At 26.5% G+C, this 26,960-nt stretch overlaps 8 protein-coding genes and 1 non-coding gene across 14 annotated transcripts; 6 read left to right on the top strand and 3 right to left on the bottom strand.

Moving 5' to 3' along the window:
* The first annotated feature begins 3,328 nt into the window (after window positions 1–3,328).
* On the top strand, window positions 3,329–4,560 carry LOC122634065 (DNA polymerase subunit gamma-2, mitochondrial). The gene is made up of 2 exons (XM_043822635.1): window positions 3,329–4,012; window positions 4,091–4,560. The coding sequence occupies exons 1-2, from the start codon at window positions 3,464–3,466 to the stop codon at window positions 4,532–4,534; spliced, it is 993 nt and encodes a 330-aa protein (XP_043678570.1). The 5' UTR covers window positions 3,329–3,463; the 3' UTR covers window positions 4,535–4,560.
* Window positions 4,561–4,687: 127 nt separating this feature from the next.
* Window positions 4,688–6,353, bottom strand: LOC122634067 (ER lumen protein-retaining receptor). Its single transcript, XM_043822638.1, has 3 exons — window positions 6,142–6,353; window positions 5,812–6,001; window positions 4,688–5,704 (listed from the first exon to the last, which is right to left on the bottom strand). The coding sequence occupies exons 1-3, from the start codon at window positions 6,230–6,232 to the stop codon at window positions 5,347–5,349; spliced, it is 639 nt and encodes a 212-aa protein (XP_043678573.1). The 5' UTR covers window positions 6,233–6,353; the 3' UTR covers window positions 4,688–5,346.
* A 505-nt stretch (window positions 6,354–6,858) lies between these two features.
* On the top strand, window positions 6,859–8,154 carry LOC122634066. The gene is made up of 5 exons (XM_043822637.1): window positions 6,859–7,086; window positions 7,179–7,383; window positions 7,469–7,598; window positions 7,667–7,900; window positions 7,981–8,154. The coding sequence occupies exons 1-5, from the start codon at window positions 6,968–6,970 to the stop codon at window positions 8,112–8,114; spliced, it is 822 nt and encodes a 273-aa protein (XP_043678572.1). The 5' UTR covers window positions 6,859–6,967; the 3' UTR covers window positions 8,115–8,154.
* A 1,339-nt stretch (window positions 8,155–9,493) lies between these two features.
* Trnai-uau lies at window positions 9,494–9,587 on the top strand. The gene is made up of 2 exons: window positions 9,494–9,531; window positions 9,552–9,587. It is a non-coding gene; the product is annotated as a tRNA-Ile (tRNA).
* Window positions 9,588–9,944: 357 nt separating this feature from the next.
* On the bottom strand, window positions 9,945–10,811 carry LOC122634028 (probable 28S ribosomal protein S16, mitochondrial). Its single transcript, XM_043822586.1, has 2 exons — window positions 10,499–10,811; window positions 9,945–10,287 (listed from the first exon to the last, which is right to left on the bottom strand). Exons 1-2 carry the CDS (start codon window positions 10,619–10,621, stop codon window positions 10,012–10,014), a joined length of 399 nt encoding a protein of 132 aa, XP_043678521.1. The 5' UTR covers window positions 10,622–10,811; the 3' UTR covers window positions 9,945–10,011.
* A 666-nt stretch (window positions 10,812–11,477) lies between these two features.
* Window positions 11,478–16,985, top strand: LOC122634350 (tetratricopeptide repeat protein 37). Its single transcript, XM_043823208.1, has 13 exons — window positions 11,478–11,925; window positions 12,011–12,381; window positions 12,513–12,922; window positions 13,121–13,588; window positions 13,680–13,834; window positions 13,912–14,047; window positions 14,284–14,651; window positions 14,807–15,126; window positions 15,223–15,522; window positions 15,621–15,878; window positions 15,966–16,349; window positions 16,441–16,711; window positions 16,791–16,985. Exons 1-13 carry the CDS (start codon window positions 11,597–11,599, stop codon window positions 16,930–16,932), a joined length of 3,912 nt encoding a protein of 1,303 aa, XP_043679143.1. The 5' UTR covers window positions 11,478–11,596; the 3' UTR covers window positions 16,933–16,985.
* A 37-nt stretch (window positions 16,986–17,022) lies between these two features.
* On the top strand, window positions 17,023–22,706 carry LOC122634346 (tyrosine-protein kinase hopscotch). Its single transcript, XM_043823198.1, has 13 exons — window positions 17,023–18,048; window positions 18,133–18,431; window positions 18,556–18,915; window positions 19,050–19,253; window positions 19,356–19,633; window positions 19,715–20,042; window positions 20,124–20,283; window positions 20,366–20,487; window positions 20,579–20,732; window positions 20,815–21,142; window positions 21,212–21,666; window positions 21,775–22,112; window positions 22,232–22,706. The coding sequence occupies exons 1-13, from the start codon at window positions 17,947–17,949 to the stop codon at window positions 22,587–22,589; spliced, it is 3,486 nt and encodes a 1,161-aa protein (XP_043679133.1). The 5' UTR covers window positions 17,023–17,946; the 3' UTR covers window positions 22,590–22,706.
* LOC122634347 (peptide-N(4)-(N-acetyl-beta-glucosaminyl)asparagine amidase) lies at window positions 20,761–25,649 on the bottom strand. 3 transcript variants are annotated; one of them, XM_043823200.1, is made up of 7 exons: window positions 25,468–25,649; window positions 25,102–25,369; window positions 24,717–25,024; window positions 24,405–24,632; window positions 24,154–24,328; window positions 23,676–24,095; window positions 20,761–23,597 (listed from the first exon to the last, which is right to left on the bottom strand). In XM_043823200.1, exons 2-7 carry the CDS (start codon window positions 25,321–25,323, stop codon window positions 23,016–23,018), a joined length of 1,935 nt encoding a protein of 644 aa, XP_043679135.1. In that variant the 5' UTR covers window positions 25,324–25,369; window positions 25,468–25,649; the 3' UTR covers window positions 20,761–23,015. The 3 variants fall into 3 exon arrangements, with proteins under 3 accessions (XP_043679135.1, XP_043679136.1, XP_043679134.1); XM_043823201.1 differs by having other exon boundaries at window positions 25,102–25,295; XM_043823199.1 differs by having other exon boundaries at window positions 25,102–25,378; window positions 25,468–25,648.
* On the top strand, window positions 25,619–26,926 carry LOC122634349 (nuclear nucleic acid-binding protein C1D-like). Of its 4 annotated transcripts, none has more exons than XM_043823203.1 (3): window positions 25,619–25,790; window positions 25,957–26,204; window positions 26,287–26,926. In XM_043823203.1, the coding sequence occupies exons 1-3, from the start codon at window positions 25,639–25,641 to the stop codon at window positions 26,475–26,477; spliced, it is 591 nt and encodes a 196-aa protein (XP_043679138.1). In that variant the 5' UTR covers window positions 25,619–25,638; the 3' UTR covers window positions 26,478–26,926. The 4 variants fall into 4 exon arrangements, with proteins under 4 accessions (XP_043679138.1, XP_043679139.1, XP_043679140.1 ...); XM_043823204.1 differs by having other exon boundaries at window positions 25,747–25,836; XM_043823205.1 differs by having other exon boundaries at window positions 25,780–25,898.
* Window positions 26,927–26,960: the final 34 nt, after the last annotated feature.

Raw genomic sequence — 26,960 nt, 5'->3', positions numbered from 1 at the left:
TATTGTGGGATCACATATTTTCGTAAATATGATTTATATTGTAACCAACTTTAAAAAGAAGAAAATTCTCGTGATTTCTGTTGAAACCAAAGGCTTGTATAATAATGCTTTTTCTAAATTGAATTTTTGAATCATGGTAAATATTTGAGAATGTTTCTCCTCTTTCTTCCTATTCATTGTATTTTATCAGCTTATGTAATAGATTAAAATCTTATGAAATTAATTGCAATTCTGCAATGATAAATTCTAAAATAATATTGATAATATTGTCCTAATAAATCATAAGCCACATGTATACACGTGACTTAACAAGGCAGTTAAATTTAAATATATAAAAAGGATAGAATGGCATATTATTGGATCGACAATAAGATGATGTATGAATATTGAGAGAATTCATATACGTATCAGTATAGAAACCAATGCAGATTTAAGCCTGTTGAAAACTCTTTATGTACACTGTTAATATAAATTTATGAATAACGTGAAAATAATACTTGAAATCTTTCTGATAGCAATCATTTGCAATGTGTACTGTATACATTGCTTATATTTAAACAATAATTAACTTGAAAAGTTCTTATATTGTTGTAATTTTTCCTGTTATTAAAAAATGAAAATTACATATAAGGAAAAAGTTAACAAGCAATTCTTTAGTAAAAAAACAGCACTGAAATGTTGATACAGGTTTTGCTATTTTAAAAATTATACTAGTATTAGGTTAAACTGATGTTGTAAATCTATGATCGTTTAAAACTTCTATCCATTTAAGGAGTTTTGTAATTAGCTTTAAACATACTGTTAACGAGTCAATATCTTGTAGATTGCTCAAGATACATTTGATAAATAAATGCAATTATATTAGTTGCATGTAAACTCTTAGGACAACGATGATATGAGAATGCCATTTAACTAAATTTTTGGTCTCTTAATATATCCCAAAGAATAACGTGTTCAGATTGTATTTTTGTGTTTGATTTAAGATATTAACCATCTAAACATACAGGAACATGTTTATCCTGATCACATCACTAGTTGTTAATTTCGCAATGACGATGAATTATATCTAATGTATATATATATAATTGTTGTCTATATCATTTCATTATATTAATATAATATCGAAGTTATAATTGTATGGGTAAACTACTGTTGCTATAATACTTATGATAAAGGATGTCTCCTGCAAATGTTAATCGAGATAAAGTAAAATAATAATACTGTAAATTTCATAATACTCGTGATTTTGCAACAAGTAGAAATAAATAATCATAATTTTAATTTGCATATTAATGCAACTTTATTGCGTTTATAAGGTATATCTACGCTCATGTACAATCATTGAGTACTAAAACTACAATTGCTATATTTTAAGTTAAAAACATCTTGTAATGCTCACTATAAAAACGTAGAAAACAATTTCAGTTTTAATTAGTAGTTTTAATGAAAATCGATATATTGTAAACAAGTTTAAGGAAGAACTGAAATTGACTGACAAATAATGAATATAAATTATTTATGTTGTGAAATGAACAAAAGATAGATGTGTTATAGAATTAATGTAGCAATCGTATATTTATGAATGAAGCTTCTAATATTCATTGATATATACGTATCGATGCAATGAAATATGTCTCTTTTTTACGCACACATGGATTCATGTGCCGCACGCGGAGAAAGAAAAGACGAATGAGTGAATGAACGAATAAATGCGTGAGAAAAAAAGAAACTGGAGAAGAATAAAATCGTACTAGAGAATTCGATATTGTTATAGATATATAAAAATGCATAGTGTGTGAGAACCCAGTATTTATCTTAATATATATTGCTTCGTGCCATGCGAGAGTATAAAATTCTATTGAAAACTTCACGCTCGGCATTATTGCTATTATTAGGAAACTTAATTATTAATTATTTTATGTTATTGCTTTCACAGCGATATTATGATTTGAAACATTGATATATTTCATAAATGCAACGTTATCAATATTTTATACCACAATATAAAAGTTAATTCTCGGATAATTATTTATATGTGAATGTATAAAAAGTATATCATATATAATAATGTAGACAGATTCAATGAACAATAATTAATTGCCGCATAATCATACATACAAAAAAAAAAGAGAGAAAAAAATAGAAACGCTTATAATATTAACAGTAAATTATTAACAATCCGAATAAAATGTACTAAAATGATATGCATTGCTTGCATAATATACAAGCATTTTGTTGAATATATCAAATGACAACATTTGCATTATATTCCCAAAGCGTTTTCATTGTCAGTTAAAGAAAAATGTCCATCACGTATAAATGTCATAAATCTTCCAAAGTCTACAAAAAAGAACCAAATAAACTTGGAAATCATGTAATAACAAATCCTAATGAAAATCCATATTTCTAATTTAATTATGTCATCCTATCTATCTCAATTCAGGATTGAACTATCTATTGCATATACTTGCAATAAAGAGACATTTATTTATTGAACATACATAGATGATTACACATTTTTTCTAAATTTGTTAAAACTAAAATATTTGATATGTAAGATAAACGAATAATAATGTCAATGTGAAATATTATAAATATAAATGTCCGTTAAAACTGAAAATTTTTATATTACTTTCAAATACTACGAATGCATATGTACTTCGATTTTCAAATTTGATTTTTAGTCGATGAAGAAAACGATTTTAGAAATGCTAATTTATCAAAACTTGTCCAAATGTTGGAATGTTGAAAAAAAATAGAATTGAAAATTAATAAGGTAGTTGATAAATAAGAAAATGTCTCTTACCATATTTATGTAAATTTTTCTAATTATTTGAGATATTATATTTAGATCAAATATATATCTATTTAGAAAAATTCAAAGTTACATGATTCAATGATAGATGGCACAATAGATACATACGATACGTATAAAAATGCGTGTCCAGTCTTTCAAAGTTGGATCACTTGCATTGTTAAAAGTGCTGATGGATTAATACGTTCGAATTTTTTCTTTGAAAATAATAATAAGTGATTAAATGGATATTTTATTGCAACTTTATCGATATAGATGTAATTCATTTTTAAGATTAAAAATTGCATCTTTTCGGTATACAAGTATTTGCGAAAAAATAGTGCTCAAACAATTAGATCAAGCAAAGATTAGTGAGTCTATAATAAATAAAAAAACGATAAATAAACTTGAAAAATTATCCTTAATTGGATATGATAATGATCGTGGTATTGCCATCTTAAAAGCAGCTGTGAATTTTTCTGAACGTTTACGAAATTTTGAAATACCTGAAGAAGTTCAACCACTATACAATCCTTTAGAAGAGAATAATTTATATTTACGAGAGGACAAGGTGCAAGACATTAATAATCGTCGGGAAATTTTCAAAAATGCAACAGTTTTAGAAGAAGAATATTTTATAGTTCCTTTGCAAAATCTTAAAAATAAATCATGAGTATTGAACATGTTCTAAAAACTATAGGTACAACATTTATAAACTTTTCTAAAAGTGGATTCACTTATGGACTGCAAGGTAATATGCTTCTTAGAAATCTGGAGGCACATTGGTTTTTACATTGTGTCACTATGTCACCATACAATGTTTTCATAACTACAACAGATAGGATTAAACATACTTTACAAATATTAGATAATATGAATATAAACGAAATACCTTATGGACTTGCTATTATAAAAGATTCCAAAACTTCTTGGAATCAATTAATTTGGCCACCAAAATGTAAAGTGACTTCTCATAAAATTGCAAAAACTATTACATTTGCACATAATTCTCAATCAAAAGATTTATTTTATAAAAAACAAAGAGAACGAAAAATGTGGTGGCGCAAGCTTACTCAAAACCCTTCAAGATTTTTACTTACCGAATCAAGAAAGCTAAAAAATCGTGAAATAATTGACATAGAAGTACTGTTTCCTTTTGGCAATATTATTGTAGAGACCATTATTTATCAATATGATGTACATAAACTATTTGTAAAGGTATTATCTTATTCATATAACAAATATGTAAAGTCCATATAACCTAGAAAAATAGTTATCTAATTAAACTATTTACAGACTACAAATTCTAAATATGATATTGACGATGTGCATATGATCGAACATGTTGCTTCCTTAGATTGGGGTTGTTTGGCATTACTTTCCGACAGTTATGAAGATGGTAAATCTAATCAAGTATTGTTACATCCAAAGATTTCACCATATAAAGTTGCTTTTTGCATTGAAAAAGAAAGTAATGAAACTGATTCAGATACAGAGAAGTTAAGTCGTTTTATAATATATTTAAATAATATACTTAGAACAAAAGGTTTTGAAACTATATTAGTGAATACAAAAGAAGTAATTGAAATGTGTCTCGTTCCCTTTGTTGTCACGGTAGCTCAGACTAGTCTTAAAAATGGCATAATACATATTACGAATAGATCCACAACTCTTGCAGAAGCAATTCATTTTACAGATTTGGTAAAATATATTGCTTTGCGATGTAGTCACTCAGTTTGACAATAAATCAATGTCTGTAAATCAAATCTTTCTTTTTTATTTTTCTAAAATTATTTTTTATTATTAATCCGTATGTATTTCTTCGTAGTTTCCCCTTCAATAAGATACTTGTATAATAATTTTCATAAATGATATTGGATAATAAAAAATAAGTAGAATTATTTTGAACTTTATTCTATTTTAGTTTCTGCTTATTTAAATAATACGTTTTACCAATTTAGTAATTTTACAATGCAAAGTATAACCATTTTGCACTTCATTTTTCAAGAAACACTTCTCTGGTGTAAATTACAAAATACCTGTATATCACCTATAGTTTATTTAAATTATAATAAACTAAACTATTCTATATTATGATAGTCATATTTAATTAATAAAAGTTATAACAATTTAAATGTTACAGACAATAGTTACACTTCTATTTTCCTGACTGGTCTATCCAGTATCCAACTTCACTTCTTTTATATCTTATATGGACCTATACATTGTCACATAAGTATCTCTTCTTTATAATACAAAGCTGCCAAATGCAGTTTTGATGCGCAAGAATACGTTTTTATGCAGAATCTTATGCCTTATAAAATTTAATAACAATGTAGAAAACATGAATACTACAAAGAATGATCATAGATCATGCGTGATAATGAATAATGAATAACTCGGAATTTCAGGAAATTTGGAGACATACTCGTGTGCGTGTGCATACTTCTGTTCTGTCAAATATAACCAGCTCTTAATAAAATTCAAATGATGATTATGTTGTGACTGACAGGCAGTTTGATGTACTTTCAAAGAAGTATGTTAAAATCCAGTTAAGCAGGTAGCTGTAGCTTTTTGCCTTTCAGTACTTTGGTAATATAGAGGTAGAAAAAATCACAATAAAGAACTGTTTGAACCAAGCCAGCAACAATTGCAATCAAATCATAATGATCTTCTGCATAATAACGGTAAACCCAATTTAATAAATATAAGCCTCTATAGGATCCTAAAGCAAAGAGATAGTGACTGGTAATGCTCTCTGCTTCGCCTGTTTTGGAAACAAGAAATAATTGTGGTAATATTGCGAGAGACTCCAAATAAATGCTAAAGGTCCATAAAACTTCTACAACCGATGGTTCATGATTGATCAATAAAGCTAGTACAAAGGTAGGTAGAACTAAAAATTCAATTCTGAAACATATAAGATACACGTTATTTGTTAATAAAACATAAAACAAACAAAGTTTAGTTTTTAATCGTAAAATGTCAAAGAATGTATGTATATACATATATATTACCTGAAAGTATCATGATTATGATCATATGTAGCTTTGAATTTCATATACATTAGATAAACCGTTGTATACGATGCTGAGAGAAAAATAATCTTCATAAAAGTGTTATAGGCTGAAATGTATGTGTTTACCAGATCTAGATATCGTGTCGTGTAGACTATTGCAAATAATATTTGCGATTTTCCGCTGATACCTATATATCATTTGTATTAAACAAATTATAAATAAATGTTAAATATTGAAGAATAATCAATAAGAATATGTTAAAAGTAGCAAAATATCAGGGAAATCTTTAATATATCATGGTTATTATTGAAAGACGACGATACAAACCGGCACAACTTCGTGTTTTCCATATTTTTAATAGCAATATAATAATGGCTAAAAGGTGCGATAAGTCACCTAAAAGGCGAAAAATGTTCATATCTTCGTTTACTAATCACTAATTCCTTCACACAAAGGATAAAACCGCACAGTGCACCAATCTCTTAACGCATCTAAATATGACGTGGCTTTAGACGCTGCATTGGCAGATGGCCGAACGATTAGTACCATTTCAGCCGGAAGTGTGTACGTATTTATGTGAATGAAACTGTCCTCCTTTGTTCCCCTTATCTGCCATTTACAAATGCATTTAAATATAAGAAACACCTTTGTCCTTGAAAATATTTATAAATATTTTCACCTCCTACCTGATAATCTTCAGAATTTCTTTTTAAAAAATTATTTAAAGAAGAAAAGAATTTCTTGTAGTTTGATTTGCCCGCCCATTGTTTTCACAAAATGTTTACCAATAATATCTTTACACCGCGTTGGGCGTATTAATTTTTATGACAATTTGTAATTGTTATATAAATAATTTATTTTCTTTTTAATAAAGTTTTCTTAATCGCATAAAATTTTTCTCAAAACATTATCTGTTGATACATGTAGAAATAATAAATATAAGGTATATTTTGATTGTTAATTATTGATACAATTTTTTATCCAGAGATTTTAATTTTCAAAAGTTGGTGAAAATTAATCTATATGATTACTAATTTTGTCGATAGATGGTTACTGTATGGCTACTCTGCGAAGTAAACAGTTTGAATAGGTTACAAGTAAAATCTGAAATTATTTTTATTGTTTATTAGTTTATTGGAAGTTGTAATGAAAAATGGAAAATGCCGAATTAGAACGAATAAAAGTAAAACTACTTAAAGAAACATCTGCTTTGGAAAAAGAACTCAAAGAACAAGAAAGCGTTGAACGTCAAGAATCATCTTCCTTCGTCCAGTACTATATATATATATATTTTTTTTTTATTTATAAATAAATATATGATAGTTTTTAATAATGTTAATATTATACAATTATTATCTTTACAGAAATACATTTTTTGCAAAAGAGGACTATGTGAATAAATATTCATTGGAAGAAAATAATAAATTATGTGATTTTTCACATCACCTAACTGGAATAATGTTTAAAGATGCAAAAAAAGATTGGATTAATGATAAAATTTATAAATATACAGCTAATGTAGTAACTAAAGCTATTAGCTTTTATTTAGAATTAACCATAGATTTGAAAGTATTGACACAGTAAATTCTTAAAATTTTATTTATATAGTAGGGTATAAATTTAGTCAATTTATTATTATTTATTATTTATTTAGGATGATCCCGATTTTGAAGTAATTGATATAACATGTCATTTTATGGATGTTCCACCTTGTTTTATGTTAGAAATGACACCATGGGTTCAATTTCTTGCGAAGTTAAAAAATTTCTCTTTTTTTATGTCTGGTAATTTAAAAATTAAATTACCTTAAGTTATGTGAAATAAGGATTTCAAATATTGTTATGTGTTTCAGCGATCTCTGATTATAGTCAATATAATGTTCTACGTAACAAAATTATAAACTCTTTACGGAGTAATAATTATATAAATTTTTATGACCATGAAGAAGAAAATGGTGGAATTTTATTAGATCTAAAATCACGAAGAAATCCAGATCAAATATATCTGAAATATCAATGGTCATTGAAATTTTTTGAGAAAACCTGTCATATAGAGCATTATTTTACAATAAATGCTACAGAATTTGGTAGTGATATAGTTTTTCAATTTATATTTTTAATAGCATATACTTTTTTCTTTATTTGCAATTATTTTGTTGAATAACAGGCATGGAATTTGTTGAAGCAAATACTTCATTACTTAAGCAATTTTGCAAGTTGAATCTAAAGAAGAAAGATCTGATTGAACTATGGGCACAATTATGTAGTGCTATTGATGCTTATGAAGATAAAAATAAATGAAATATTCAATGTTTAAATATATGTATATATATATATATATATATATGTATGTATGTATGTATATATATGTGTGTATATATATATGTGTATATATATATATATATATAAACATAATTCTCTTTTTACATGATAAATTTGTTCCTGAACAATCCATATAAATGAAAAACGTGTAAAAGAAAAATACGTGTATAGAAAAATAGAAGAATAGTTCCAATGTAAAAATCCTATACAAATAGTAAATTATTTTCAAATAAAAAATATGAAAATATGAATAAAACTATTTAATTTTATTAATTTGATATTATGTGCATAAAACTTCAAAAATTAATATATATCTATATAACTTCATCATAACTTTCATAAACAATTCAATCATAAACAAATCATATTAAGACCTGAAGTCTAAAAGAAACGATGCTTTATTCTAATCTTTTGGCCCTTACACAATATATAAAAAGACGCAATTCAGACGAAGGATTAAAAAATTAAGAGGGTTCTTTAAAATTCAAGTTCAAGTATATATGTACCGTTCTAGGAAATTTTATTTATAATGGAAATGTGCTTTTTAACAGAATTGAATTTAAACAACAATTTTTAAAGTAAACTTTATTTGAATCGTGTTAAATTAAAATATATTATGAAAAATATTATTGTTTTTACTTTCTAAACTATATTATTTTAAAATTATGTAAAAAAGAATTATGTAAAAGTAGAATTAAATGTATTAATAAATAATAAGAATGATAATCAATACGTTTTGTATCAAGAAGAATTGTATCAATACATATTTTATAAATTATTGTAAACTTTTATAATATAATAATCAGTAATTATGTTTTCACTGTCTTCCGATATCCCTTATTCACATTAGTCTATTGTATAAATTTATATATTAAAAATTTACATATAATAAAAACGGATTAAAAAATGAATACTGTGTATATGCACAAAAATTTGCACTTCATAAAAATGCAAAAATGTTAAGATAAATCTAATAAAATATTTTACGATTAACTATCAATTACACTGTTCTTATAACTGTATTATTAATTTATATGAGAATAAAATCAATTATAAAATTTAATAAGATAATGTTATACTGAAATTTATAATGATTTTGATATTTTATTAACGATATTATGTAAATTAATTCAAGATTATTATTATCGTTACAACTGAATTTGACGATAATACACTATCAAATGTACTTTTTATTTTAGATTTTTAAAATCACTAATTTGACAGCATTTGTCATTTTGTATGTAATGTATCAATAAGAAGAACAATATAAATTATCATGAAGGTTTTTAATTATGAATTAACAATAATTTTAATATATGGTATTATATAAAATGTAATAAGAAAACTCAAACCACACGTCCCCAGTGGCGCAATCGGTTAGCGCACGGTACTTATAAGACAGTTACTCTGTGAGCAATGCCGGGGTTGTGAGTTCGAGCCTCACCTGGGGAAGATTTTTTTTCTTTTACTTATTTTATCCTTACAAAAATTTACATAGATAATAAGATACGTTACATAAGATATTTTATTTTAATATTAATTATTTTTGAATCTTAAATGCATATAAATTTTGATTTTTATTGGATTATATATGTACCTGTATATTCAATAACGTCAAAAATATTCATTTTAAACAATATATAAAAATATAAAAAAGATTAGAAATTTTAATTATTTTCTTTAAATTATTAATTATATATTATTTTCATTTTCATTAATAATTTTATTAGATTATAATATACTAATATTCTAAATGCAATTATATTTATGTGTACAATTTCTTTATCTAATTTTTTAAAATATTAAACATTTTTAATTGCTTATTTTTATTCATATTACTTATTATTTACAATACATATAAAAAATAAGAAATAATTTAATTAGTAACTGCTTGTTTTTCTTCTTCATTTACTTTAGAGTTTTCTCTAGCTTTTCGGTTTCTCCACGCTTTCATATAAGTCCTTGGATGAATGGGGAAGAAACCAGCTAGTCCTAATAACTCGGCAACTGGTTTAGAGACAGATACTTGCTGTCCAAGCCAATATTGTATTCTTTCAAAATTAAATGAAACTAATTTTTCATTATACTTATTTGGAATTGGGTCGTAAGAACCTAGTTGTTCGATAGGAGCCTTACGTTGCTCCAGTTTTGTCTGGAAATAGTATAATTTATTATATTTGAAGATAGCAGAAGTATATGTAAAATAATTACATGTATAATTTTTATAAAACAGTATCTTTAATAAAAATAATTAGAAATTTATGTGAATATCTCTTATATTTTAATAATTATTAAAATATTAATCATTATTTTGATTTTCAACTTAAAGATAAAATAAAAATATTAATTGATTGATAACTTACATCCATAACAACAATATGATAAAAGGGTCTGTTTGTACAACCATATCGGACAAATCGAATAGATTTTTTAAATTTAGTTATTATTCCTGTACCCGAGGAAGGATGTAACGGTAGACGAGGCATTTCGCAATTCCGAAATATTTGAATTAAGGTTATGTTGTACTGTTCTTTATATTTTCATAAATATCTCCTTTTCTTTTCTTTCTGGATATATAGATAGATAGATATATACAGGGTGTACTCGAGTTAAATAACCAGACTTAAAATAATGAATCTAGGACTAAAAAACGAGAAAAATTTTTTTTTTTGGACTTATGTTTGCAAATGCTTCCTTCAAGAGATATTAATTTTATGAATGAATAATATTGGATGTCTTTTTTGTTTTGAAAAAGGCTTGGGTTTGCAATTTAAATTAAGTTCCGTTCATTTGTGTCAAATAATTGTTAGTTCATTGAATGCTTTCGTGGAATAAACTGGACAATCATGCTTTCATTTATCTAGTGAATATGCCGATATGATATATTTATATATAATAAAATATTGTATAATTAAATTTTTATTATTTAAAGCAATAGAGTAAATCAAAATTATTTCAAAATTATTTATTACTAATAATAAAATCTGTGGAAGTTAATATCTCTCGAATGAAACATTTCTAGAGGAAAATTCTTCTTGTTTCGAAGTCCTAAAATCATATTTCAAGTTTAGCCACTTAATAAGGGAACACCCTATATAACTATCACACATTGTTAGAAAACGAAGGAAATCATAAATCTCTATGTTGCTTTAACTTTTATTTTAGAATATAACAAAGTCAGTATATTTCTGCTTCTAATGATTATACTAATAAATATTAATTAATATATAAAACAAAATGTATAATTATAATTTTAATTAATTTTATACAACACAATTTTTAAACATATTATCAAATAGATAATGGTTGGCAGCATTGGCTATCGTATAAATTGCTATTGATATATATATGTGTGATTTTTATTATTTATTTTATAATCAGTTATTTTTTTTATACAGGTACAGGTCCTTTCAGTAATATTTTTCATAAAAGAATGTAATTATTCTTCGACTTAAATAAAAATGTCAGGTGAAAGTAAAGCAGTATTAAAAGAAGTACGAGAGTTATATAAACGAAATGAGTATTCAGAAGCAATAAAGAAATGCAATAAAATATTAAAAAAGGATAAGAACAATTATGTAGCACTTATCTTATTAGGTGCTTCTATGCTTGAAGTAGAAGAATACAAATCTTACACTCCAGCAGCTTTTCAAAAAGCAATTGATATACAACCAGATAATCCATTAGCTTGGCAAGGATTAGTAACATATTATGAAAAGGAATCGGAGAATAATTGTAATGTGCTAAATCAACTGATTGAAGGTTATTGTAAACTTTTAGAATTAGACAGGTATAACTAATTTATTAACATAACTTATATAATGATAATATTTCTTGATCTTAGTTTTATATAAATATTATAAATTTACTTTCAGTGACATGTCCAAAGCTTTATTCAATCTAGAAAAAGTTGCTGACCTTCTCTTACGTAAGAAAGATAGTTTAAATTTAAATCAAGGCATTGAAACATTAAGTTGTTTACGTGAAAAAGTTAATGCAGAAAAGCAAAGTTTAATCAATAAAACTTTAGCATTTGTTTTAACAGAACAATTTGATAATGTACTCCAATTTAAAGATATATTAGAAGATGTTCTAGCAAATGTGATAAAAGATATTAGTGTGGTTAACAGACAAGATTATTATAGAAAGTATTTAAAACTTTTATATACATCTAATAAAATAATTACATTATTACAAGAAGCTACACAAATGCACAAGGAATTTGTACAAGATATTTGCCCTCTTGGTATGTTATTAATTGGAAAATCATAGCTAACAGATATTTATAAATTTGTTAATGTTAAGAGATATTTATAAATTGTATATATATATATATATATATATTTAATTTAATTATCTTCTATTCTATTATTTTAGAATGGATATGTAAAGTTTATTATGAGGAAAACATATATAATAAGAGGACTGTAGATATTAATATTGTTCCGTTTTATGAATCACTTAGAAAACTTGACAATGAATCTGAAGCTGGTATTCTAGCTGAAGCAATACATTTAGATACATGTGGTAATTTGATCAAATCACGTGAAATTTTAAATCAATTAGTTTTAATAAAACCACAATCATTTTATGGATATGTTATGTTGAGCAAAGTAAATAGGAAATTATATTGTTGGGAAGATATAGAAAATGCCACAACAGAAGCATTAAATCTTATAACTCATAAATCTATTATGTGGTATAGTATTCAAGTATTATTAATTGAGTCACTTAGTAGAAGCAACAATATAGAAAAGTGGAAATTGGCTGAAAAATTATGTAAAGAAGTAAGATTTATTTTTAATTTGTTTTAAATTGCATGAGTAAATACTTGTTTACATACATTATGCTACAAATATTTTTATTTGTTTATTTATTTGATTACTTTTTATTTATACATCAAATATATTGAATGTATTGAATCTATAACATTCTTTTGATTTCATTATTCAATGACATATATTAACTATATTAATCAAAAATAGATTTTAGCAGAGGAATCTTCAGTGCAAATAAACCTTATTCTTGCACGAGTCAATGTGTTATTAAATAATGATAAAATTCTTGATGAATTAAGTAACTTGGAATCGAAGCCTGAAACAAGAGTTGAAGCTGTCATTTTACGAGCATTATTTCTAAAAAATCATAAACATTTAGAAGAGGCTGCAGATGTTCTTGGATCTGCTCTAGAAACTTCAGAAAGTTGGTCGCTGCTTGGTAAAATATATTGGGAGATGGCAGATTATAATCATAGTTTGATGGCTTTCTTAAATAGTGTACAAGCAGATCGTTATAATTGGGAATCTTTAGTTTATCTTGGACATTATTATCATGAACATTGTAAAGACATAGAACGATCAAGAAAATGCTACCAAACAGCATTACAGATTAATCCTAATTCAGAACAAGCTGGCATTGGTTTAAGTACAACATTGAGATTACTTAAAAATAGTGTATGTATAATATTTATGTTAAATATGGAAGAAACTATGTTGATTAAATATATAATAGCAATTTATAAATGAAAATGTTTCTTATTTACAGGATGCTAACATACAATTGTTGCGGAAATTAACTGCCTACAGCAGTGGTCCTAAATGGGCATGGTTACAATTGGGTTTATATTATTTAGATAAAGGAGATGCAACTGAAGCTATTAAAGCATTACAACATGTCATTAGAGCTGATCCCAGTGACAAGTATAGTATTAATAACTAAACAATACATGTTCATTTACTTTTATTAAACACTTAATTTCAATTTTTACTTTATTCAGTCATGGCTGGGAATCTTTAGCAGACGCGTATTGGTCACGAGGTGCTTATAAATCAGCTTTAAAATCTTATCAACGAGCATTAGATTTATGCCCTGGGTCTTTATATTCTATGATACAAGTCGCAAATATTAAATTGGTGAGTATGATTTTGTAATTTTAAAGAGTATTAATATGTTAATGTTTAATATGTATTAATGATTTAAAATTTTTATATTTTATTATCAAGCTTTACACACTTTATCCTTGTCTAGACAATTATATAATTATATATAATATTATAACAATTATATATAATAACATGCACTTTTCTTACTGTGAACGCATTATTATTATTATATAGATATATTGTTTATAAGAAATTTTTTACTATAGATCATAGGTGAACTTGAAGAGGCTAAAGAAGATTTTAAACAAATATTGAACAATGAATCATATTATATACCTGCTTTGAAGGGTCTTGCAGAGACATGTTTAGGTTTAGCAAAAAAAGATATTTCTAACCAATTCTTAGGACGTGCTAGAGATAATTTTCAACAAGCAATTGAATGTTTAACGGATGCTGTTTTGAATAACTCTAAATTGTCTTGCATTTGGAAGTTACTTGGAGATGTATGTTATCGAAGTGCAGTAATGTCAGAAAAATATAGTTACCTTCAAGTTATGCCTTTTTTAATGAATCGTAAATGTACCGAAAAATATATTATTATTAGAAGGGAAGATTTATTTCTATTGTCAACAAGGTACAGAATTGTTTTATATTTTGATTAAATCTTCAAATTTTAATAATACTAATGTAAAATATTTATTATATGTTAAGCAGTATACAATTTAAAAATAACACGTAGTATATATAATATTCGATAATTCCGTATATTTATGCAATTTTTAATTTCAGATGTTATTGTCGTGCGCTATCTTTTTCAAAAGATTCTGCATTATTATGGCATGATCTAGCTTGCTGTTACTATGCTCAATTGCTCTTAAATCCTTCCATCGACCGCAAAGATATTGCAATTAAAAGTCTTTCAGCTGCTAAATATGCTGTAAAATTATGCCCAACATCATGGTTACATTGGAATATTTTAGCAATTATTTGTATGACTTCGGAAATAAAAAATTATGCATTAGCACAGCATTCTTATGTTATGTCAATTAGCAGAGAATCTAACAATGCTCTAGTATGGTGTAATTTAGGAATTTTATATTTATATATTGGTAAAAATAAATAAATATACATACACATAAATATACAAAATTATTAAATATTTGTATTATAAATTATTTTATAAAATAATTATTTGTTCATTATAGGAGATATGTACAAAGCAAATGAAGCATTTTCTCGTGCCCAACGAGCAGATCCAGCACATATGAATAGTTGGGTTGGACAAGCCATAATTGCAGAAAAAATGAAGTGTCGCGAAGCAGTGGATTTATTTAGACATTCGGCACAATTAGGATATCATAATGAAGCATGTTTAGGGTATTCCCATGGGGTACTGACATTATTGTTAGATGTTGATACTAATAAATCAGACCCTTTGTATATTTATACCATTGAAAATATGCATGCTGTATCAGTAGCAACAGATATGCTTACTTGGTACATAGGTTGGTAATTATTAAATTTATAGTCATTAGAATTTAATTATAAGATTATTAATTATTAATTTTGTTTAATACGAAAGACTTTTTATGATAATTTATAGAGCATAATCCGAATAATGCATATGCACTCAACACATATGGATTATTGTTGGAAAGACAAAAATTGTATTTATCGGCAGCAGAACAATTTACTAAAGCGTTACAAGAATGTAACGAAGAACAGAAAGATTTTATTTGTATAAATTTGACGCGAATTTTTATACGTCTTAACAAATATGAAGAAGCTATTCAGTTATGTAAAAGTGTAAATAATAGTACCTTCAATTCACAATGTCATTTAGCTTTATGTTTCTTTAAAGGTAAGTATAATTTTGTTCTTTTTTTAAAATATATATTCATAGTTTTTAAAATATATAATCACAATTTATTTATTTGTAAAATTACAGCAAAACGATATGAAGAATCATATACTACTTATGAAGCAGCTCTTCATTGGTTTGCCATAGAAGAATCAGATAAAGCAAATACGTTATGTGCTATGGCAGCCATGGCTCATATTTTTCAAGGAGTAGACGATGTTAAAACTTTACTCTTCCAGTGTATATTGATTCAGCCACCTATGATAGCTGGTTTTTTAGCAGCTGCCTCGTTGGGTATATTACATGGAGACCTGAATTTAACTGCTCTAGTGCTGAATGAATTAAAATCGTATAAAAATGATATAGAGTATAGACATCACATTACTGCTTTGTCTGCTTATTCAAGCCTTGTCCAGAATAACGTAGTCGATGCTATCAACGTTTTATCAAAGATAGCTTTTACGTACCCAAGTAAATATTGTTTTAATATTTTTAAATATTTAAAAAATCAAATAAAAAATAATATATATAATAATATATATAATAATGTATAAAATTTTAGATGATGTGAATTCCTGGGTAAATCTTGCTAGAGTTTTATTTGAAATAGATTTAATGACTTTCCGTAAATGCGCAGGAAAAGCATTATATTTAGAAGGAAGGTCATCTTCTAATAATATTGTATATGTAGCCTGTGCATCTGCATTAAGTGTTTTAACTACTGAAAATATCACTCATGCATTGAGAAGTGTTCAAAAGGTAGTATTTCAATTTCCTAATCAAGTTGAAAGTTGGGCAAGCTTTATTGCTGTGCTTGTAACACGATATATAAAGTAAGTAATATGTCAATAAAAATTATATTTTTATATGTGTAGTTACTTGTAGATAATTGGAGTATTAATATTTTTTCAGATATATTGGCAAACAGGCTAATCCAGATGTTAAATGGATAATTGAATTGATAACTATAATACAACAGCAATTTTCTAAAAAAAGGCAGATATCTTATTGGTTAAAAAAAAGTAAAAACAAATTATTAAATATATCCCAGTAATAATTCTTCTTTTTTATTTATATAATATATTAAATGTATATAAAGAGATTAAATATGTATAAAGAGACAATAAAATATACTTGTAAACATAAGTTTCTATATATAAAACAAGTATTTGTAATAATAAATATTAATTATTAATTAGTATATTATAATGGATAATAATCGTTTAAATATGTCAATAATTTAACATTAATTGAATAAACTATCATATTTGATTATCACTACATTTACACTCGTGTAAGATATGTAGTCTATCTTTAAGGGCACATGTAATATATTTATTTACTAGTTTCACCGCTAGATGATGTTCAAAGAATTTCGAGCACTTGAAATTATATCTACGGGAATTTGTGTTTATAAGTAATATAAATCTTCGTTCCTAAGAGAGATAAAATTTAAATAAAATCAGAGAAATTGTTATAATTGTTATAACGATTCCAATAAATTCTAAGTGTGCATTATCTTAATAAATATTTAAAGTATTCTAATTATGCTTACATTTATTTAATATAATATCGTTGATACAATTCTTGATAGGTATGATAATAAAGAAGAAAACTTATCAATGTCAATTTTGGAGTCTGTTTCGATCAAAAGTTGTTCCAATATTTTTAATAAATTACGTCTTGAAATTTAAATTAATCATAGACATGAATATAAAAAATAAATATTGAATACACTGGTATGTAATACGATATAAAAAAAAGTGCAGTCAAGTGCATAAAGTAAACAAAGTGGAAACAGTTGATTATAAACATTAGCTTTTAATTAAGTGTTTTATAAAGAATAATAATGTTCTTTGAAAATAACAATGCCTTCATTCATATCAAAAGTTATTTTGATTTACTTAATTTCGTTTAATGAAGTTTATAAAATAATTTTTAATATATTAACTTTTCTCATTATTGTGGTTTAATTTGTGTAAAAAATAATTATAAATGAAAGTATATAAAAATGATTTGTTCCAAAATGATATAATTATAAAATAAAATTGTAAATATAATAAACATAATGGACATCAATAGGTTAGTAATTATCAGTGTGGTAACAGATGAGAAAGAACTGAATATTTCATATACGGTAGGATGGTCAATTGAAGATCTTTGTATAAAGGTATAATTCATTAAAAAATAATTTATATAACAATCTTAATAATGTAATATTAATTTCACACTATCTTTATGTATAAACTTTTAGATATGCAAAATATTTGGGATAGGTCCGGTGGCAAGGCATCTTTTTGCATTACGGAATCATGCTACCAAACTTTGGTATCCTGCAAATTACAAATTAGAAAATAAGGAGAAAAGTAAATTTGATTTTCGTTTAAGATTCAAACCAGCCAGTTTACAGACATTAAAACGTATAGACGAAAGAGCTTATGATTATTACTTTCAACAAGCTCGTTCCGATGTAATGGAAAATAAAGTACCAGATATTGTTTATGAAAGGCATAAACGTGAATTGATTGGATTAGGTGTTAGTGATATGTATAGGTATATATATATATATATCTAAGCTTTAAGTGTGTGTGTGTATGTGTGTACATTTTTATATAATAATGAACATATTAATTTATAAATAAATAAAATGTGCATTATTAATTATAACTTATTGCAGAGTAATGCTGGAAAAACGTATACCAAGAGAAATTGTAGAATCAGAGTACAAGAAATATATTCCAAAGGAATGTATTAAACGTCATGCTTTTTTTATAAAGAAACCTATACATAATGCGCTTGGACGTATTTCTGGACATGATGCTTCTTATGTAAAGGAACAGTACCTGAAACAATTTGAATGTATGGCACCAAATTATCCATACGAAGAATATAAAGCCTTAATGGATAAAGGTATTCCAAATCCTCCATCTAAAGTAGTACTTAGGGTAAATGTGGATGAAGTAAAATATTGTGAAACGGAATCTGGTGCTTGGAATCAACTTTGTGCAATAGAAGATCTTTGTTTTATTTCCATAAGGTAAAAATCATATATTTCATCAGTAAAAATAATTAATTATCGTTTTAATAGTACTATTTTTATATTGTATTATTAATTTATATGAAAATACATTACCTGTATTATATGTGATGTAATATATTATTTTTTTATAGACAAGACAATACTGTAGAAGTATCGAGAAAAAATGGGATACCCTCATATTTAAAATTTCCAACCAGTAATCTTCTTATGTCATTTGTTTCTGCTTTGGATGGTTATTATCGTTTGGCTATTAAATGGACTTTTAATCTGTGTAGAGATGTTACTACACCAAGTTTAGAAAGGTTGCATAAACTGAAATGTCATGGACCAGTTGGGTAAGGTCATTATTATCAGAATTACCTTTACAAATCATATCTTTTCTTGAAATATATTATAATTTTGAAGAAAAGGAAAAAGTAGTAAAATTATTCTGGCAGAAGGGAATTTGCATATGGAAAACTTGAAGAAAAACGTGCCAATCGTCCTGGATCTTACATACTCCGTGAAAGTGAGACAGAGTACAATGTTTATTATTTCGACTCTTGTGGCAAAGATGGAAATCTAATGTCACAAAGGATAGAAGAACTTGCTGTTAACGAATTTGTTATACAAAATAATATAGAAAGATATAAATCGTTAGGACATCTTATTTGTTCATTTCAAGATCCTGAAAGTCAACCATATCTTTTAGAATGTTTACCACCTTCAGAATATGGTATGTTTAATAATATACTTTCTCTCTCATTTTTATGCTGATTATCATCAGAATTTAAGATTCTTGTTTGTGTTTTTGCAGACAAATCACCATTATTAATTTGTGCACCAGAAAATGTGGGAAATGAAGTTGCTGCCGATGAAGAAATCGTTGCATCTCTTTTAGAAAGCGGACCTCGTTGTGTTCCTCGTGATCAATTGCAAATTTATAAAGTTTTCTCAAAAAGTAGTGAATCTTTAAATGTACAACAACCGGCCACGAGATTGCATAGGGCAATGTGGCGTGTTACGAAAGGCAAAAAGTTGGAAGTTGCTATAAAAATACTCAAAGAAGAAGAATGGTGTTCCACTAAAGAATTTTTAGAATTAGCTGGAAAATGGGGTCAATTGAGATCAGGTGCTTTAGTAAGGTAGCTATACAAATTTTTATTTCAAGTTATTTTTATATTTGATGAAACCAGTAATTATATATTCCTTTGTTTGATTCATAGATTGTATGGTTTAACTGTAACACCAGCAATTGGAATGTTATTAGAATTAGTAAGACTTGGACCATTAGATGCATACTTACGTAGCACTTCCCCACAAACTATAAAAACAGTTGATATGGTTGAAGCAGCTGCATGTTTAGCAAATGCACTATGGCATTTGGTACTTATATCTCATCTATTCTTTTAATTATAATCTTAGTTTGTTTTTTATTCTTTACTAAATTTTTGAGATACATTTGCAGGAGGAAAATGGTGTTATTCATGGAAACATTAGATGTAAAAAACTTCTTGTTCATGCACACACGGATAATAGTTTCATAGTTAAATTAGCTGATCCTGGTCTCTTTATTTATACAGATAAGGAGTAAGTTTTCTATACGAATTTATGTTGTTTTTTTAATATAGTTTTGTGGCCAATTTTGTAATATATTATAATTCTATTATATGATGCATAGTGTACATTGGTTGCCACCTGAATTTTATTCAAATCCGGAAATTGCAAAATGTAATTTCCAAACAGATATATGGGCTGTAAGCACTACAGTTTGGCAAATTTTTTCAAGGGGAGCAGAACCTCCCACATACCATGACCTGAATATTGTGAAAAAGGTTTATAATAAGAAATTAAAGCTTAAAATTAAGAGTAAAAATATGTCCTTTATTAATACTTAATCATCCAATAAATTTTCAGTATTATGAAAGTGGTAAACGTCTCCCTATACCAAGTAGCTGTCCAGCAGAAGTTTATAAATTAATGTTGGAATGTTGGGGTGAATCTAACGGTATAAGAAAACAGCCTCAAGCAATAATGCGTGATATCAATCAAATTCTCTATCAAGTATACAATTCAAGAAGAACGCACGCATATGCGACTGCATTTCCAAAATTATTTAGTGATTCTGATCATATACATGAAGATGATTCTGATACAATAGACGATAAATCCATAAATTCTGAATCACATGCGAGTAGTCTTATCACTGATAGAACTAGCTTACCTTGGGATGACATCGATGACAGTGAGTACAAAAGATCGTATTTTTTATCATATGTAAAATAAATCGCTCATCTATGTTTTTTTTTTCTAGACACAAAAGAATTAATTAACATTAATGAAAGCTACACCGGTAGCGCTGAAGAACTTTCAAATTATTTAAGTTGGTTAAAAAGTACAGCTAGAGATATAGAGAGTTGTAATGATCGAACAATGGCGGGTGTTATTAACTGTTCAGATCGCACAACACATGCTCTTCGTATTACTCATGACGGTAGTATTGGGGATGTTAGCATAGTTAATAATAATTGTAGTAGTGTAAGCGATGATGGCACTCGAATGCAAAATATTTTTGAGTTGAATGCGGATTGTTATATTATTCTGCAAGGCCGAATAGGTCAAGGATTTTATGGTGAAGTTTATAAAGGTATATTGGAAAGGGATGGCGGAAAAGATATAGAACCACAACAAGTGGCTGTAAAAAAGTTGAAAACTCGTGCTTTAGAAGCCGATTTACGTGATTTTGAAAGAGAAATATCCATTATGAAGGTAAATTAGATGGTATCAACTTTTTTTATATTTTTCTCTTTAGTTTGTTTTTATTCACGTAATTGTATTTATTCTCTTTATTCTCATATTTTAATTTTTATTGTGCAGACTCTAAAACATCCAAATGTCGTAGAAATTTTGGGTGTCATATCAGAACCTGAAGTATGTTTAGTAATGGAATTTGTAAAACATGGATCACTTCAAAGTTACTTGGCTTTGCATCGACAAACGCTTACTCATAAAAAATTACTTGGTTTTGCCTTAGATATTGCCACTGGTATGGATTATCTTGGACATAAAAGTATTGTTCACAGAGATCTTGCTGCAAGAAATATCTTAGTTGCGGATGAGAGTAAAGTGAAAATCAGTGACTTTGGGTTGGCCCAAGTAACTGGAAAAAATGATTATTACATACTTCAGACCAATAGAGATCTCCCAATAAAATGGTTAATATATATTGTATATGTATTATTTGTTTTTATTCTGTTTATAGTCTATTATTAAACATTTTTTTTCCTTTAATAATTTTTTTTGTAAATGGACAATTATTTTTATTATATTATAGGTATGCACCAGAAAGTTTAAGAGATGGAAAATTTTCACCACGTTCAGATGTTTGGTCGTTTGGTGTAACAATGTATGAAACATTTGGTTTAGGTAAAGATCCAAAGTTACCAGGTGTTGGTTCAGATGTTAGAGATAAAAGTGCAAATGAAATCAGTGATTCTGAAATAGGTATAGAAGAAGGAAGTGCTGAATTATTAGCAGCTCTTGAAAGAGGTAGTAGGCTTCCTTGTCCACCTACTTGTCCACAGCAAATTTATGTCAAACTTATGTATCCATGTTGGCACTTACATAGTCACAAGAGACCAGATTTTGCATCTCTCTGTAGAGATATTAGAGAGCTGCTTAACCATTATTAAAATATTGATAGGAATAGTTTTAAATAATCGTGTTCCTTAAGGAATAAATATCTAGTCGACGATTTTATTCGCGACGTGTTATGTATTAAAAATATATTAAATATTTTGTTTTAAAAATGTTTTTCAATTTTCTTACATCCTTCTCTGAACTCCTATACGTCATAACCGTACGTAAGTATTATTTATATCGATTTCTTTTAGCATTAAATACTAAAAAGGGAAACAAATCAAGTTTAATTATTTATAAGTCGAAATAAATTTCTATGTAATTTTATTTATGTATAATTAATTTATTAATGAGTTTAAAGGAATGTAGAGTTATCTCTATCAATAAAATCAAATTCTCGAATGCATGAAATAATACACAGGAACTTTTACCTATCATGTGTAGTCGTATTATTAATATTTCTATTGATTTTAAAGAAACTAGTTTTTGTGATTATTAAGTTTAATAGTAATGGTCATAGATGGCTTTTCAGTATTATTTAAACTTTCTCTAAATAATTGAGCATGTTGCCAAGCAAGATCACCTTTTCCACCAGAAAGTTTTACTGTAATATTTAATTTTGTTGCTCCTTTTAGTTTTTCTGTAGTAAAATTATCACATGTACAAATAGGAATAACTACGGAAGTATTCTCTTTCTTTATAGAAGGAAAAAAGCCTTCCACTTCCCAAGAAATATTCGCACCGTGAAAAACTGTAGTTTTTGCCTGTAAATTAAATGTTTCTATACATAAATCTGGATTTCGAACTTCAAACGACCATTTTACGTATCCATATTCAGCATTCGCTGAACGAGATAAATATGCCACTTTCCAATCATTTTCTGTTTTATGAAAAATTCCACCTTCAACACAATTTACTCCCTCTTGCCAATCAGATTTCTGTTCCAAGATATAGCCATCAGAATATATAACTTTATACACATTTCTAACAATAAAATATTGAAGAATGAATGATTTGCCACCTTTAGAAATATCCCATATGTAATTTTTTTTTACATTGTGCTTGAAAAAAATTTAAAGAGTAAATAATAATTAAGTGAAAAATTATGGATGCAAATGTGATAAAATATTTCTTTATACCTGGTCAACTTCTCCTCGTGCCATTCTCCATGCATAAGAACCTGTTGTTCTTTCGCGATAATTATTATCGTCATAGTTGTTTGGAATGTTTGGAAAATTAAGCATTCCTACAAGCTCTCGGAGACGGCGTTTGATAACATATTGTTTACGTGCCATACTGTAACTTACAGAGTTTTGACGTTTCTCATTTAATGTTTGAAGTAGGTTTAATAAATTTTCTTCTGAACACTTTTTTCTCCTTGCCATTACATCAATCTGATTTTGCGTATAACGCCAAGTAACATCCTGGACTTCATCTCGTGAATAAGCTAATATGTAGCTTAACTTTTTATGCCAGCCACGCTCATACATCAATGGCTGATCTATAATATTTTCACATGGATCTACATGAATCCATCTATTTTCAGTAACAGACCATACCTATGAAAGAATGAGAAATTAATGACACTTATAATAGTGATGTATAACTTGTACATACTTCTGTCCACAGATGATCTGTTACATCGTATACAAGTCTTGCATCATAATTTAATGAGCGACATAAAAGTGTAAATAAATTTGCCCATTCCCCACAACGTCCACATCTAGAAGTTAACAATACTTCTGGATCTGTATACCTTGGGAATTCTGTTATTGCATTGCAAGTGTTACATCTAAGAATAATAAATGTCATTTCATACATAACAGGATATATTTTTAAATGTACGTATTAATCACTTGAATGAATACCTATGAACTTCTATACGTGAACACTTTGGATCTGAAGAAGGTCTTACACTTTCATATGAACATTCCATAGAACAGCTAGTACATAATGGACTATCAATCCATTGAAAGAAATCATATTTGAACCAGTGCAAAAGTTCCATTAAAAATAAATCTATTGAACTTACTAAATCTTCTTTTAAAGATGAATCTGACTTCATTTCTTTATTAAGTAGAGCACATTTCATGTCCCTATAGAAAAATTATATATATGTATACATATATATTTATTTAATAATTATGAAAAGGGAAAAAAGTGAACATTGATATCTCTACTTTTGGAATTTTCTTAATCTTTCCATCGTCTTGATTTCCAATTGCACAACTGGTATTACTTTTTTTGCTTTCTCTTGTAAATCATGATCTTCATATCGCATAACATTATAAAACTGTTCAATAATTCTGTTAAAAAATTTGTTTTCTATTGATGATAATTCTACTGATGATCCTGTTGCTTTTGCAATTGTTTGCCTCTGATCCAAATTTGTGATATTTGATTCCAATTTAATTGAAGATAATAACTTTTGTAAAGTTTCTAATTTTTTGAGCAATGCAGTCTTTGGAAGACAAAGACGATCACCATCCTATTTGTTTAATTTATAACAAAAATGTTTATTTAATTTATAACAAAATATATAAATTAATTTAAAGTTATCTGTACCTCTATAAAACCTATCTCAAATAAACATTCCATGGCACCACTTGCTGGAAGTAATTTTTCTATGACATCAGGATCATTGAGATAAATTATACGATAAGTTTTTTCATCAGGAAAATGTAAAATCTTTTCACAGAGTTTTGACAGTATGCATCCAGCATTATTCCGAATAGAAATTTCATTTTCATTCAACATATCTACATAATAACGTAAACGTTCATCCATGATATGAATGAATTAATATACAACTTTATTAAATATTAAAACTTTCCTGAAAAAGCTAAATAAATGATATAAATTTCTTATAGAAATTTTTTGAACTTAAAATAAGTTTTCCATGAAAAAAAAAAAAATATTAAGTAAACATACCTTTTCACTTATCTCTCTCACTCAGACATTGAACGTTTACTTATAACAAATAATTAAAGAAAGAAAAATATTATAAAAATACATAGCAAACATGACAATTCATTATATTATCTCTGTTAGGTTATTTGAGCATAGATTAAATATCATCATGGTGATCCTTTGATGTAAAATATGTTGGTTAGTTTTTACATTGTTCGTTATTACGACATTCTTATAAATATTTTATATAAAAGAATAGATATAACATTAAATATTTTTTTATCAAATGGAGTTATAAAAAAATTAATAAATCTTCCTATTCATAAAAACAAGGTTTTATGTTTGTAAATTTACTTATTCAACATGGCGCTATAAAGAGAGTGCACAACGGTGATTTATTTTGTTACGATTACAAATTGCTATAAGAAATCGTATCTTAAATTCGAATAAACGTAAAGTAAATATTCTTTATATTTTTATTAGATAATTTATGTGAATTATTATTTTTAGAATCCAACAATATTTTAAAATATTAAAAATAAATATGGATGCCGATTTTGAGGATTTGTCACACGATGTGGAACTCATTTCGAGGTTAAAACAACTTTACCAAGCAACCTTAAGATTCGAAGATAGAATTGATCTTGCTAATGATCCTGCTATATATGACAAACTTTCTAATAGTGACAAAATAAAATACAATTTGTTAATGTCATATAGTCTTAATAGCATGTTCTGGATGTATTTACGCACTGAAGGTAAATATTCATATATAGATTTTTAATAGAATAATATGATTTGAAGTTTTACTTCTATTTTATATTTCTTTTTTATATGTAGGTATTGATCCTACAAAACATCAAATAAAAAATGAAAATGATAGATTAAAAAAGTCAATGGAACGTGCTAAACAAATCAATGATAAAAATACACTTATGCCACGTGTAGATAAAAATGCAGCACAAAGATTTATAAGAAATAGTTTATGGGAACCGAAAGTAAATGAAAAGGATAATAATGAAAATAAATGAGAAAGATAAATAAATAAATATGAAAGATAAGATTCTAAAACAGGCTGTTATGGAAAAATCTATGGAATTATGATCAATATGCTTGCTTTAGTAATAGAGTTTACAATTTATCTATATAAATATTGTAAATTCTAAATTGTGCATTAATGTATAATTTTTTTTGTGCATTAATTATTACTTCATACATTTTCTTATTTGATATGTGTAAATAATAATAAAATTATTTACAACTTGTTTATATATAAGTATAACAGTGATTGTCAAGTTGACATTTTATATAGGATAGCTAAATGAGAGTACTTAAATATTTGTCTTGTGTATTGTATGATACAATTTTTCAGGTGAAAAAATAACATTATTTCAAAAGGTATATGTAATAGAGTAGAAATAATTTTTTTTTGTAATCATTTTTTTATGAAATTTCAAGTTCGTTAGTACTGTTTTTTTTTTTTTTTTTTTTTTTTAAAGAATTATATATTTATC

The sequence above is a fragment of the Vespula pensylvanica genome, chromosome 14 (assembly GCF_014466175.1).
Source record: "Vespula pensylvanica isolate Volc-1 chromosome 14, ASM1446617v1, whole genome shotgun sequence".
NCBI lineage: Eukaryota > Metazoa > Arthropoda > Insecta > Hymenoptera > Vespidae > Vespula > Vespula pensylvanica.
This window is presented reverse-complemented; position numbering and strand designations above follow the sequence as displayed.

What these genes read in the sequence shown, in the direction of transcription:
- LOC122634065 (XM_043822635.1), top strand. Translation starts at nt 3,464, where the DNA reads ATGAGTATTGAACATGTTCTAAAAACTATAGGTACAACATTTATAAAC. An exon ending in TACATAAACTATTTGTAAAG is followed by an intron (nt 4,013 to 4,090) that starts GTATTATCTTAT and finishes AACTATTTACAG; the next exon opens with ACTACAAATTCTAAATATGA.
- LOC122634067 (XM_043822638.1), bottom strand. Translation starts at nt 6,232, where the DNA reads ATGAACATTTTTCGCCTTTTAGGTGACTTATCGCACCTTTTAGCCATT. An exon ending in GAAAACACGAAGTTGTGCCG is followed by an intron (nt 6,002 to 6,141) that starts GTTTGTATCGTC and finishes AATGATATATAG; the next exon opens with GTATCAGCGGAAAATCGCAA. An exon ending in CATAATCATGATACTTTCAG is followed by an intron (nt 5,705 to 5,811) that starts GTAATATATATG and finishes TATATGTTTCAG; the next exon opens with AATTGAATTTTTAGTTCTAC.
- LOC122634066 (XM_043822637.1), top strand. Translation starts at nt 6,968, where the DNA reads ATGGAAAATGCCGAATTAGAACGAATAAAAGTAAAACTACTTAAAGAA. An exon ending in AATTAACCATAGATTTGAAA is followed by an intron (nt 7,384 to 7,468) that starts GTATTGACACAG and finishes TTATTTATTTAG; the next exon opens with GATGATCCCGATTTTGAAGT. An exon ending in AATAAATGCTACAGAATTTG is followed by an intron (nt 7,901 to 7,980) that starts GTAGTGATATAG and finishes GTTGAATAACAG; the next exon opens with GCATGGAATTTGTTGAAGCA.
- LOC122634028 (XM_043822586.1), bottom strand. Translation starts at nt 10,621, where the DNA reads ATGCCTCGTCTACCGTTACATCCTTCCTCGGGTACAGGAATAATAACT. An exon ending in ATCATATTGTTGTTATGGAT is followed by an intron (nt 10,288 to 10,498) that starts GTAAGTTATCAA and finishes TACTATTTCCAG; the next exon opens with ACAAAACTGGAGCAACGTAA.
- LOC122634350 (XM_043823208.1), top strand. Translation starts at nt 11,597, where the DNA reads ATGTCAGGTGAAAGTAAAGCAGTATTAAAAGAAGTACGAGAGTTATAT. An exon ending in AGCTTTATGTTTCTTTAAAG is followed by an intron (nt 15,879 to 15,965) that starts GTAAGTATAATT and finishes GTAAAATTACAG; the next exon opens with CAAAACGATATGAAGAATCA. An exon ending in GATAGCTTTTACGTACCCAA is followed by an intron (nt 16,350 to 16,440) that starts GTAAATATTGTT and finishes ATAAAATTTTAG; the next exon opens with ATGATGTGAATTCCTGGGTA.
- LOC122634346 (XM_043823198.1), top strand. Translation starts at nt 17,947, where the DNA reads ATGGACATCAATAGGTTAGTAATTATCAGTGTGGTAACAGATGAGAAA. An exon ending in CTTTGTTTTATTTCCATAAG is followed by an intron (nt 18,916 to 19,049) that starts GTAAAAATCATA and finishes ATTTTTTTATAG; the next exon opens with ACAAGACAATACTGTAGAAG. An exon ending in AGAGATCTCCCAATAAAATG is followed by an intron (nt 22,113 to 22,231) that starts GTTAATATATAT and finishes ATTATATTATAG; the next exon opens with GTATGCACCAGAAAGTTTAA.
- LOC122634347 (XM_043823200.1), bottom strand. Translation starts at nt 25,323, where the DNA reads ATGGATGAACGTTTACGTTATTATGTAGATATGTTGAATGAAAATGAA. An exon ending in AGATTAAGAAAATTCCAAAA is followed by an intron (nt 24,633 to 24,716) that starts GTAGAGATATCA and finishes ATTTTTCTATAG; the next exon opens with GGACATGAAATGTGCTCTAC. An exon ending in TCACGTATAGAAGTTCATAG is followed by an intron (nt 24,329 to 24,404) that starts GTATTCATTCAA and finishes TATTATTCTTAG; the next exon opens with ATGTAACACTTGCAATGCAA.
- LOC122634349 (XM_043823203.1), top strand. Translation starts at nt 25,639, where the DNA reads ATGTTGGTTAGTTTTTACATTGTTCGTTATTACGACATTCTTATAAAT. An exon ending in AAAAACAAGGTTTTATGTTT is followed by an intron (nt 25,791 to 25,956) that starts GTAAATTTACTT and finishes TATTATTTTTAG; the next exon opens with AATCCAACAATATTTTAAAA. An exon ending in GATGTATTTACGCACTGAAG is followed by an intron (nt 26,205 to 26,286) that starts GTAAATATTCAT and finishes TTTTATATGTAG; the next exon opens with GTATTGATCCTACAAAACAT.